Source organism: Leptopilina heterotoma, unplaced genomic scaffold (assembly GCF_015476425.1).
Source record: "Leptopilina heterotoma isolate Lh14 unplaced genomic scaffold, ASM1547642v1 Lhet_144, whole genome shotgun sequence".
Lineage (NCBI taxonomy): Eukaryota > Metazoa > Arthropoda > Insecta > Hymenoptera > Figitidae > Leptopilina > Leptopilina heterotoma.
The window spans coordinates 12,985-25,589 of record NW_025110862.1 but is presented as its reverse complement, the minus strand read 5'-3'; the positions used below and the strand labels follow the sequence as shown (position 1 = coordinate 25,589).

Here is a 12,605-nt window from a genome sequence, read left to right as displayed (position 1 = left end):
ATAATTTATAATCCAAATGAATTTAGACATGAAATACAATACATTTCTTTATTTCTAAATTTGTAATTAAATAATAACAATTAACAATAATCATTAATTAATTAATCACTTGAATTGATTTCTTAAAAATTGGAATGTTTCATAAGTCCAGCAAACGCTATAAAATGTGTATAAAAAAAATTATAGCAAATTTACTATCACATTTTCCACATAATTATAATTATAAAATGTATAAAATGTATAAATTATTTTATACATAAATTTATCATCAAAATTTCAAAAAGTGGATAATTTAAAAATACTGTTTTAAAATTAATTTCGCATTTCTATACACTAGCAATATTATAAACTATATAATAATAATAATAATATTCGATAAAATGATATGAAGCTATAAAATCCAGTCTTTCTTGAATTTTTCGATTAAAAAGTCTCTTGTACTAAGAAACAAAAAAATTTGTACCAAAAGTTTCACTTACAATTCTCAAAAAGTATTATTATTAAAAAAGTATTATTTTTTTCAAATTTTGTTTTTTTTTTGGCAATTAATTAATTTCTTTTCTTTTGCCTTAAAAAATTATTCCTCGCCATCGGCAGTACAATCAGATAACCTCTGATCATATTGCTCGGCGAATTTTGGATCAATATTTTTTATTGAAACTGTGAGTGAATCTTTTTCTTGTTGCGACCAATTTTGACTCCATTCGCGAAATAATTTAATTCGACATTGAAATAAACTTGGTGGTCGATCAATGTCATCTTTACTGCATAATCCCTCAAGTCCCGAGAGTAAACCATTAACAAGACCTGCTGGACTGCAACGTTCAAGAAATATTCCAAGAAAATCGGTTCTTTGCATTTCAGACCATTCTTGAAACCATTCAACAATGTAACGCATTTGAGCTTCGTTCGATAGTGTTGTCGACATTTTTTTTACAATTTTTTTTATCTAAAACATAATTTTACTTTGTTGTTGTATATTTGCCAAAAAAACCACACAGACTGATTTTTTATTTGTACGAAATTTTCTGTTTTGAAAATCGAATTTTAAATTGAAAAAATCGAAATTATTTTAAAGAGTAACTGAATTTTAATGAACTTAACATTAATTAATTTAATTTAATTAAATTAAATTTTTTATTTATTTATCAAATATATTTATATTTTATTTATTTATTTATATACAATACATTTTACAAATTAAATTTAATAAAATTTCTAAGAATAATTGCATTTTTTGACGAATTTATTTCAAATTACATTAAAAAAATTCAAGTTCTTCAAAGAACTTTATTATTTACAAATATAATTAAATAAAAATCTTAAATCTCGAAAATTCAAATATTTCTTTCTCAAAAAATTGTAATTTGAAAAAATAAAACAAAAAAACCGACACTAATATATTCAACAATTGACATTATTTTTTAAAATTATTTTTTGTTCAGAAACAATTTCGATTTTTTGGAGGGAAAATTAAAAAATTATATTACTAAAATATATTTTTAAATCCAAAACAAATGTTTGTTATAGAAAAATAAATCTTTAACTTTTTTTGAGGTTATAAAACGTCATACAAGGAAATTTTGAATTATTAAACATCAAAATTGATTAAAAATTAAAAGAAAGTAAATTTAGAAAAAGAATTAATTTTACAATGATTCAATTTTAATTTAAATAATAAAATACGTAAAAAAGTTGATTAATTGTTGAAACTTTGAGGTTAGATTCGACAAATTAATTTAAAATCAGTCTCAGTGCGGTATGTAATTTAAAACAAAAGTTTAATACAAAAAAATTTACCAATTTCAGAGTCCAATTTTTCGTTTTCAAAATAATCGGTGAAATATGTTTTTAAATGACCATTTGAACTTTTTTATATACTTCGTCACTTGCCTCTCACTTTGTCAAAATTCTTTTACCGTTTCTCAACAATATGTGAGAAAGTAAAGTTTAACTTCAATTCGTTACAGCCAAACAAAAATGGGACAATTCTAATTTTTTTTTCAAATTAAAAAATTAAAGTAAAAAGTATTTTTAATTTACATTTTTTATAATATTACTTTTTCAACAAAACGATGAGAAAGGGTTAAAAAGGAGTGTTTATAAATATTTATATATATGTCAAAGTACTTAAAATATTTTTAATTTGTTCGATTTTTTATTTAAAAATAGAAAAACTAATTTTTGCTTTTTTGTAACTTTATAGAAATTTTCCATCTATAGAATAATTTCTTCTTTTATAATTATATAAAACTATAAAAATAAAAAATATTTAAAAAATTGTAAAAATTTTTAAACGGAACCCGGGTTCTCTATTTTCTATCTACGCTCCTGGTTGACTGTCCGTGGCATGTTCTAACCTCAAAAAAGTGTCAAAATTGAAGTTTGTTTGACGTATTGACGAAAAAAAGGGCATATGCTACCGTCGTAATGGTTTTACTAGAGAATGATGCGGTAAATATTAAAGAAATAATTAAATTTCAAATAAATAGAATAGAATTTATCTTTCATTTCAATTTATTGTAGTTTTTAGCCGAACTCACACGTTTGTTTGAAAAATCAAGACTCTCTGGTGCAGTCTCATTGACCATCAAAAGGTGTAAGTATAATTAATTAATAACCATTAAAATTCACCTCTGCATTTTAACAAACAAAATTTTAATAACTAAAACCACTGTATTAGCAATTTACTAAACTTATCAAAGCTCGCAATTTAAAAAGTTTGCTTTTCTTTATCAAATTTTTTAAAATCTTTCAAATATTTCCATTTTTCTCTGTCAACAATCATCAAAACGATGACTTGTACAAACCTTTTGAGAAAAATCGAAGTATACAGTAAATATAAAATATTTGTCAAGTATTTGAATTATTTGGGAGTTTTTCTTTCAATATACGGATAAAAATATAACATAAATAATAAAATAACAACTATTAATAATAATATAAATAATAATTTTATTACTCAGTCGTCAGAGTATTAAAAATGAGTAATAATAATTATTAATAATAATTAATAATAAATAATAAAATACTTAAAGAAGTAATAGTAAAAAATAAAAATATTCAATTATGGAAAAATGATTCTTTGTCATTGTCAATTTCTACTTTTCTTTGTAAATTAATCGTGTCTCTAATTATTTTAATAATTTTTTTCAGTTAATGGACATAATAAGCCAGTGCCAAGGAAAAGTAAACCTCCATTACCCGTTCCTAGTGAATATCTTTGTTTAGTTCGTGCAACTCTTAGTTCAAAGAAGATCTCGACAGTCGTAAGTTAATTTATCATTACATTTTTATTGCTTTTTTTTAAATAGGTTATTTTTAAAAAGTAAACTGTCCGCAGTTTATTTTATTTAATAAATCTATATTTTATTATTTTTTTAAAAAATTAACAGCTTTCACTATAATTATTAGAATAATCCAAAAAAATCTAACATCTTTAAATAAAAAATATTTGTTTGTAAATTCAGTTTTTTTTTAACAATATCAATTTTTTTTATTACAGATTCATCCAAAGGACGTGAACAAATTCCAGCAGGCGTACTGGAATCTTTTAAAGAGCAATATAAATGGACTGAAAAAACTAAAGAAAGTCAAATCCTCTAAGCCGAAGGCACTTTAATTGTTAATTTATTTATCACTTCTTTTTTAAATGTTGATATGTTCTACATGCCGATTAATATTTTTTTGTACTATATCAAATTGTATACTATTCATTCGTGTAAAATGAAGAGTCACTTTCAAGTTTATAGATAATAAAAGATAATTAAACAAAGTTTTTTCTAAAGTTATTTTCACAATTTTTGGAGTAAAATATCAAATTTAAACTTTTATAGTCGAATATCAAATTTGGGCTTTTTTAAATTAATTTGGAGCTTTTTCTGAAACACGAAGGTACTCAGAACCTTTTTATAATTTATTTCCGATTCAGAAAAAAATTGTATCTTGAAAAACGACTCTAAGTCTTGTAAATTTTTTAAATCAATTTTTCGGGTCAATTATCAAATTTGGGCTTTTTTCATAAAATTGGAGCTTTTTTTTATCAAAGAAAAGTTTTTCCTAAACACGGAGTATCTTAAAAAATGGCGCTGGTCTTGTAAATTTTTAAAACAATTTTTCGAGTCAAATATCAAATTTGGGCTTTTTTCATCAAATTGGAGCTTTTTTTTTATTAAAGACCTTTTTTCCGAAACACGGAGGTATATACTTAGAACTTTTAATTTTTGAAAAATATTCAAAAAAGTACGATTTTCTTCTATAAAATTTAATTTTCAAAAAAAATTTTACTGTTACTTTTTTAAAATTCGAATTTTTTAAAAATGTTCAAAAAAATATTAATAATTTCACAAAGTATGATTTTCTTGAGTAATTATTAATGTTTTGAAAACGTTTTATTTTTTATTAATGCATAATTATAAGAAAACTCTAAAGTTTCTTACCTTTTCTGTTATAAAAGATAAAATTATTCATTCTTTTGCTTTTATTAGAATAAAAATACTAATTAAAAATAATTAATTAATTAATTATTATTTATAATACTAATTTTAAATAATATTCTGAACTTAATAATACCTTTTGAGGTTAACTTTTGTCGAAAATAATTTCACGAAATATTTTCAATCTTCTTCATGTTTTTGTTAAACTTTAACTTTAATTATCAATTATTTACTTAAATTTGAAGCTAATTATTACTAACGATTGATAATAAACGTGAAAATATATAAACAATTTACTTGTAAAAACAAATACTTTCTTCTACTTGCGACTTTGCGAGTGCTGCGAAGCAAGGCAACTATTATTGCAATAAGCACTGCTGCCAACAGCAGAAGTGCAGGATAAAAAAATAAAAAAGGGAATTTATTGTAGTCACCAATGTTGTCAATGCAAGATAAATAAATTTTTGAATTCTTGCAGTGAACAATGATGTCTTTTTTTATTTCAATATAAAAAAAAAAAGTTTAACCATTATCTTTTTTTTGTAAAATTATTCATCTTTTTAGTTTAATTATTAAAAATAAAAGTAAATAAATATTATTTATAACCCGATTGCAAAAATGCCGTATTAAAAATGAATTCTATTTGGAGAATAAGGCGCATGAATTCTTCCTAAAAGAGTCTGAATAATACGTTGCTAAAATTTGTATTATTTCCTTATAATATATAAATTCCAGTGATTTTTTTAAAAATTATAAATATTTATTAAATATTTTCTAAATTTAGTTTGTCGAACATGATTATTCAACCATGTTTAAAGACTGGATTGTTAATTTATTATTAAAATAATTTCATACCTATGATACCTTTTCCGCTTTTTCCTATGATTTCGAGGTTATGTCGAACATTTATTTGACATTTTTATACGTGTTTATGAAACTTTTATAAATTATTGATTCAATACTCAAACTTGAAACTAATTACCGATAGAAACTAATAAAGAACTTAAAAATATAAATGATTCAATTAGATTTAATAATTCTGCAACAACAAACGCTTTCTTCTCGTCCTTCTCGTTGATACAACAGCGACAATGCAATGAGCAGTGCTGCCAATACTAGATAAAGAGAAACCCTAACTTTTCTCTCAGTATCGCCAACAAAATAATATGAAAATTCAAATTATGTCTGCAATTTTACCGCTAAATTAAAAATATTTATTTACTTTGCAAATAAATTGCAAAAAAATTATATTATTTTCAGTTATTTCAAATTATGTGATGTAAATAAATTTAATTATACTGCAGATTATAAAAATTAATATTATTATTGTTATTATCATTTCACTATTGATTTAAATAAAAGTAACTATACTTAAAAAAAATCTATTGTTATAATTTAATTACATTTGTAATTAAAAAACAATTAAAAAGATTATTAATGTATGTAAATAAATATTATTATTTTAATTTAGTAATTTATAAAATTTACAAATATTATTTTAATATTTTAAATAATTTTAATTTTTAAAATTATTTTTTAAGTAACTTTATAAACAATTAAATAATTAAGTAAATTATATAAATAAAATGAATAAAATAAATAGAAAAATAGAAATATTTTATAAATTTTTGTTTATAGAAATACTTATATAAAATTGTTTGTTTATAAAGTTCTTTTTTTTTAATTTAGATTTTAAGTTTAAATATTTTTAGAAAGATTTTTAGTAATATTTTTATAAACAAAATATATTTATTATTTTAAAAAATTATTTTTAAAAACATAATGTCCCTACAATATTTTTAAAACAGTTCATAACTTGAGAATTATTTTATATGAATAAAATACGTTTTGAAATTAAATTCGATTATTAAAAATTACTATAATTATTTTTTATTTATATTAAATATTTATTATTAAATTAAAAAATTTATTTACTTTTCGAAAAGGAAATTAGAAAAAAGTTCTATTCTGTTTTCTTTTTATTTATTATTTTATTTTATTAAAATATTGTTTTTATTATTTTAATTATTATTATTATTATCATTATTATTACCTATTATTTTCATTATTTTTTTATTATTCAATTTTTTTTATTTTTTTTTTTAAATATTATTTTTCTCTTTTTTTCCCTTGAATTTTATAGAATTTTACATGCTTTCAGTCATTGTTTTCAAAACGTTGATTTTTATTTTTCCACTATAGGTAAGTGGCATGTTTTCTAAAATTTTAACAGTTACCTGACATTCCTTTAAGCTGAGAAATTTTAGAATATCCACCAATTCCTCTTCCGTCACCTGAAAAGTACAATTTTGTTTTATTATTTATTGAAAAACAATAATAGGAATAAATTCTGTTATCTTTTTATATCATTTTTGTCATATTAAAAAAAATTTCTAATACAAATAAATCAAATAAATATTGTTTTTATTATTTTTCTTTCTTTTGAATATTTTCAATTTTATTATATTAAAATAAATAGTAACAACATAATAATTTCAGATTAATAATATTATTAATTTTTAACCTATTTATTTTCTATATTATTAATTAATTAATTAATTAATTAATTAATAATTCTTATTATTAATTACTAATAATTATAATCACCTTTGCATTTGGAATAATGGTGACAAATGCGAAAATTCTTATTTTCGAATTTTTCGTATCAGAAATTGTGGCAACTTCAACGACACTTGAATTCAACAATAAAATTCTTTCAATTTCCCAATGAATTTGATTTTTCTCATCGTCGAGGGATAAATTTGATTTTCTACTTGCAATATAGCCGTAACCTTTCTCATCGTAATAACCACAATCTTTCGAATGAAACCAACCTGTAAAATTACAATAGAAAATTAATAAAATATTTTAATTAAAATTTTGTTCCTATAAACACTTTTTATAACTTTTTCCATACTTTTCGTAATTATTATTTTAATTTTAATTAATTTCCTTTTTTACTTAATTAATTACTCAACTAATTTTTTTCTAATTCACTAGTTTTCAATTTTTAATTAAATTCTTAATTATGATCCTTTCAATTTCAATTATAATATTTATTCCAGCTTTTCTTAAGATTAACAAAAAATTAACATTTTATTTATTTTAGTAATTAATATTCAATAATTATAATTATTTAAATAATAATAATATTCACCGTTCTCGTCAATTGACGATTTCGTTGCCTCTGGATTTTTATAATATTCTCTAAACATAAATGGCGTTTTAAAACAAAGTTCTCCAATTTCATTTGCTCGTAAAGTTTCTCCATTTTGAGGATTAATTACTTTCACTTGAACTCCGGGAATAATAAAACCACAGGAATCAAAATTTTCCCTATTTATCACAGTTTTAAAACCTATCAATAATAATTCCGTTGAACCTGAAATTATATTTTCAAATAATTAATATTAATAAAATACAATTTATGTTTAATCAAATGTAAAAATTAGATGTTAAATAATGAAATAAAAACTTTAATTACATAAATAATAATTTAACTTTAATATTAACTTTACGAATAAATATATGAATTTACAAACCATACGCAATTTGTAGTTGGCCGTTTGGAAAAATTTCTTGAAAAAATTCAAATACATTTGGATTCAATTTTGCACCACCAATTGACATTCGTTTAATAGACGTTAAATCGTAATCTCTCCAATTTTTCACCATGTGACATTTGTAAATCATATCGAATGCCAGAATCAAATTTGACACCTGAAATATACAAGAAGTGAATTAGAAAATTAGAATTAAACGTTTCAAAAAAAATTGTTATATTAAATTTGAAAATTAAACAAATTAAATTTAATTTTAACCAGAGTTAAATCAAAATAATTTAAAATAATTTTATTAAATTTTTTTCTCATGTTTATTTCAATTAATATTTTTATTATTATTATTTTCTAAAAATTGTTAACTAAAATTCTTCTCTAAATCAATTATCTATATTAATTTTTAATAATTTTTGAAAAAGTTCTTTGAGAATTTTCAAATTTATTTATTTACAATTCAATTCTACGAAACATCGATTATTTGAAAGTTCTTCAAAATTAAATCCTATATTGGAAAATAAAAGTTTCTATAATAATTTTAAAAAAATTCAATTAAAGTTTAAAAAAAATGAATTCTACAGAATTGTCAGTTAAAAGTATGAAAAATTTCAATTTTCAAATATATATTAATTTAAAACCTTTTAAAAAAATTCAACTACTATCTAAAATTAAAACTAAAATTCAATTTAAAATAAATTTTTTTGCGCTACTTTTAAATAAATCATTTAAAATTTTTGCACTATTTAAATACAAAAATAAATAATTTGTTGGATAATTGAATGTTTCTTAAAATTTAATTCTTATAAGGAATTTTATCAACAAAATTTTTAAATAATTGAATTTTTTTAACGAATTTTAATAAAATTTTTAAGAATAATAACAGTTTTCGAGAAATTCGATTGAAATTATATTAAAAATATTTAAAATTCTGCAATTAGTTTTAATGTTTATAAAAATAATTAAATTCTTAAAAAACTTTTATTATTTAAGAAAATAATTGAATTATTGCGAAGAAATTTATAAAGGAAATTCATTACTTTTGAAAATAATTAAAATTTGTCCAAAAATTTTATTCAATTTTAAAAATAATTGAAATTTAGAGAAGATTTTTATTATCTGTTAAGATAATTGAAATTTTGACGAGAATTTTATTAAAATTTTTTTAAATAATTGAAATTTCGACGAGAATTTTATTAAAATTTTTGTAAATAATTGAGATTTTGACAAAAATATCATTAAAATGTTTGAAAATAATTAAAATTTGTGGCCAAAAATGTTATTCAATTTTGAAAATAATTGAAATTTTGCCAAGAATTTTATTAAAATCTTTGATAATAATTGAAATCTTGACAAAAATTTTATTAAAATTTTTGAAAATAATTGAGATTTTGCCAAAATTTTATTAAAATTTTTGTTAAATATTTGAATTCCTTTGGAAATTTTATTAAAATAGAAGATATTGAAAATCATTTAATTGAGGAAATTTTTTGATAATAATTGAATTTAATAAAAGAATTTTATTAAAATTTTTGAAAATAATTGAAATTTTGTCAAAAATGTTATTAAAATTTTTGAAAATAATTGAGATTTTGCCAAAAATTTTATTATCATTTATTTTAAATATTTGAATTCTTTTGGAAATTTTATTACAATAGAAGATATTGAAAATCATTTAATTGAGGAAAATTTTTGATAGTAATTGAATTTAATGGAAGAATTTTATTATTTATAAAGATAATTGAAATTTTGTAGAGAATTTTATTTAGTTTTTGAACATAATTGAATTTTTGTGAAGAATAATACTTTTAAAAGTAATTGAATTTCTGCAATCATTCGTAACTTTTTCAAAATTCACTTTTTTTTAGTGGTTTTAAGTAAAATTCTTCTGAAAATCCATCATTTTTAATAAGTAATTAAATATAAATCAAAAAATTGAACTAATTTCAGAAGAATTTGAATTATTAAAATTTTTCAAAAATCTTATTTCTTTAAAATTTCTAATTAAATTCATTGAAAATTGAAATTTTTAAAAATTTCAAATTAAATCCTTTTGAAGTTCATCTATTTATGAAAATTGTAAACTCAACTCTTTTAAAATACAATTAATTTTGAAATATTTAAAAGTAAAATAATTCATTAAATAATTTACAAGTAATAATTTTATGATACTTCTTCAAGAATGAAGTTATTTGAAAAAGAATTATTGTCAGAAGTACAAAAAATTTGTGAAGGTTTTGTATTAGAATTTGTGTTAGTTTGAAAATAATTTCTCACTAATTTTATAGTTTACTAAGTAAATATAAAGTACAAGGTAAATATAAAATACCTTGTATTTTTCGATGAAACGAAGAATTTCCTCTGGCTCGTGTCCTTTTTCATGAATAATTATCTTCTTTATAAACATCACAATATCAAGAATTGTATTAACAATTCCCGTTACCCAACCGAGTGGCGAACTATTTAATGCCACTTGACATTCACGATTTTTAATTAATCGACACATTAAAATTGTATGCATCACTGAACCATATAAATGTAGCGTTGGTTTTGGTTCACCAGACGCGCCAGACGTGAAAATTAATATACAATTATCCTCCGGACTATTTGGTTTTGTGCAAGAAAAATTGTCAATCTCCTCTGAATTATGTCCATCGAGTACATCAAAAATTGAAATAAATCCCTCAATTTTTTCAAACGTTATAATTTTTATATCATTATTTTCCTTTTTCTTCAACATTTTATCAATTAATATTGCTTCTCTCTCGTCGGCGAAGATAAATTTTGGTTTTATCAGTTCGGTAATGTATTCTAAATTTTCTGTAACAAAATTCGAAAACATTTCAAAAACGAAGACAAAATTAAGCAAAAAGTAATTTTCCATTTAAATGCAAATTTGAAAAGTTTTGTTAGAAAATTTTTTATTATTTTTAATTATTAATTTCGTTATTATTGTTTTTCTTGAATATTTACCAACAGAGTGTCCTGAAAATGAAGGACAAATGATTCCTCTGTTGAATAATGTTGCAAGGCAGGGAATATATGTTGCCAAGTGATTATGAGTAAAAACAACAACAGCATCTCCGAGTTTCATTCCTTCTTTTCTCATCCATAACGAGCATCTAACACTTTCGTCTGCCATTCTTTTGAAAGTGCACTCTTCACCTGTGACTGCATCTACCTGAGAAAATAAATCATTTTCCAATTAATAACACGAACACGAAATATAATTAAGAAGCAAAAAGGAAAAAAAGTTTTTAAAAAGAACGAAGAAAAAATTTTAATTAAAATAAAGGAAAAAATTTTTCAGAAATTTTCCCAGAAAATTTTAATTTTAAAATTTAATTTTAAAATCCCAGAAATTTTTTTCTTAGGAAAAGGCTTAAAAAATAAAAAAGAATAAGAAAAGCAAAGAAAAGACTAAAAAATAGAAGAAAAAAATTTAATGTTAAATAAAAGGAAAAAAAAGAATAGAAAATGAAAAGAAATAAAAAAGAAAATAATTGAATTTTTTCGAAAAATATTATTAAAAATTAAAAAAAAACTTAATTCTTTCATAAAATTTGATTAAAATTGTATTAAAAATAATTGAATTTTTGCAATAAATTTTACTATTTATAAAAATAATTCATAAAACATCAAACAAAACATTACCTGACCAACGAAATTCGGATTATTCATCAGAGTTTGAAACATTTCCCTTCCAACATCAGCGTCACCAACATCCACCGCTATTTCCTCTCCTTTAAGAACTCCATTTTCAATTTTGAATTTTGGATTTTTCTAAAACGAAAGAAACAAAAATTACTTATTAAAATTTAAAAATTAATAAAACAGTTATCGATTTTAATACAATTATTAAAATTAAAATCATAATTATTAAAAAAAAACGCAAATTTCTACAATAATAATTAATAACAATTGTAAATTACCGATAGAATACTATCCATGATGATAAAAAAAAAATTCTTCTCGCCACTGAAATACTTCAAAGACTACAGGATTCAATTTTTCATCTCTCATATTTATAATGCAGCTGATAAAAAAAAATTTCCGCTGTTTCCTCATGGATTCTGTGCAAACGAGGAAATTTAAAGATTTTTTTTTTAAACAAGAAAGTTTGCTTTTGTCTTACTTTTCCTTAATTGAGGTCACAGAAGAGATTTTTTCAAAAAAGCAAAGAAAAAAAAGAAATCAATTTTATAATAAATAATTTCCATGAGAATCGTATTCTTTCTTTTTTTTATTATCGGACCCATAATCGCAATTACAATAGTTTATCTAAAAGTACTGTACAACTATTTTAAAAAAAAGATTAAAAAAAAGATTAAAAAACAGATTAAAAAAAAGATTAAAAAAAAGATTTAAAAAAAAAAGATTTAAAAAAAAAGATTTAAAAAAATGTTTTAAAAAAAATGTTTTAAAAAATAGACTTCTTGTTTAGAATTTACAAAAAAGAACAGAAAAAAGAAAAGAGAAAAAAGAGAGTTAAATAATAAGATTAGTAAAATAATTACAAGAAAAATTAAGAAAATTAAAAAAAAAATTTGAAAAAATTATAATGCGACTGTTATTTAAATAAAAAAAATTTTTTTGTTAATGGCTGTAAGTTACG

At 20.7% G+C, this 12,605-nt stretch overlaps 3 protein-coding genes across 3 annotated transcripts; 1 reads left to right on the top strand and 2 right to left on the bottom strand.

Moving 5' to 3' along the window:
- Nucleotides 1-322: 322 nt before the first annotated feature.
- LOC122498272 (uncharacterized protein C14orf119) lies at nucleotides 323-2,108 on the bottom strand. The gene is made up of 2 exons (XM_043605942.1): nucleotides 1,801-2,108; nucleotides 323-949 (listed from the first exon to the last, which is right to left on the bottom strand). The coding sequence occupies exon 2, from the start codon at nucleotides 926-928 to the stop codon at nucleotides 578-580; it is 351 nt and encodes a 116-aa protein (XP_043461877.1). The 5' UTR covers nucleotides 929-949; nucleotides 1,801-2,108; the 3' UTR covers nucleotides 323-577.
- Nucleotides 2,109-2,296: 188 nt separating this feature from the next.
- On the top strand, nucleotides 2,297-3,775 carry LOC122498273 (signal recognition particle 14 kDa protein). Its single transcript, XM_043605943.1, has 4 exons — nucleotides 2,297-2,454; nucleotides 2,527-2,599; nucleotides 3,157-3,269; nucleotides 3,506-3,775. The coding sequence occupies exons 1-4, from the start codon at nucleotides 2,431-2,433 to the stop codon at nucleotides 3,620-3,622; spliced, it is 327 nt and encodes a 108-aa protein (XP_043461878.1). The 5' UTR covers nucleotides 2,297-2,430; the 3' UTR covers nucleotides 3,623-3,775.
- A 2,719-nt stretch (nucleotides 3,776-6,494) lies between these two features.
- On the bottom strand, nucleotides 6,495-12,072 carry LOC122498268 (luciferin 4-monooxygenase-like). The gene is made up of 8 exons (XM_043605938.1): nucleotides 11,923-12,072; nucleotides 11,645-11,773; nucleotides 10,964-11,171; nucleotides 10,320-10,810; nucleotides 7,979-8,156; nucleotides 7,594-7,818; nucleotides 7,044-7,270; nucleotides 6,495-6,730 (listed from the first exon to the last, which is right to left on the bottom strand). Exons 1-8 carry the CDS (start codon nucleotides 11,938-11,940, stop codon nucleotides 6,584-6,586), a joined length of 1,623 nt encoding a protein of 540 aa, XP_043461873.1. The 5' UTR covers nucleotides 11,941-12,072; the 3' UTR covers nucleotides 6,495-6,583.
- Nucleotides 12,073-12,605: the final 533 nt, after the last annotated feature.

Excerpts from the sequence above, each read along its gene's own strand:
- LOC122498272 (XM_043605942.1), bottom strand. The coding sequence starts at position 928 with ATGTCGACAACACTATCGAACGAAGCTCAAATGCGTTACATTGTTGAA.
- LOC122498268 (XM_043605938.1), bottom strand. Across the intron at positions 11,172-11,644 it reads ATCCGAATTTCGTTGGTCAG|GTAGATGCAGTCACAGGTGA; the intron begins GTAATGTTTTGT and ends TTATTTTCTCAG. Across the intron at positions 10,811-10,963 it reads ATTTTCAGGACACTCTGTTG|AAAATTTAGAATACATTACC; the intron begins GTAAATATTCAA and ends ATTTTGTTACAG.
- LOC122498273 (XM_043605943.1), top strand. The coding sequence starts at position 2,431 with ATGGTTTTACTAGAGAATGATGCG. Across the intron at positions 2,600-3,156 it reads CTCATTGACCATCAAAAGGT|TTAATGGACATAATAAGCCA; the intron begins GTAAGTATAATT and ends AATTTTTTTCAG. Across the intron at positions 3,270-3,505 it reads CAAAGAAGATCTCGACAGTC|ATTCATCCAAAGGACGTGAA; the intron begins GTAAGTTAATTT and ends TTTTTATTACAG.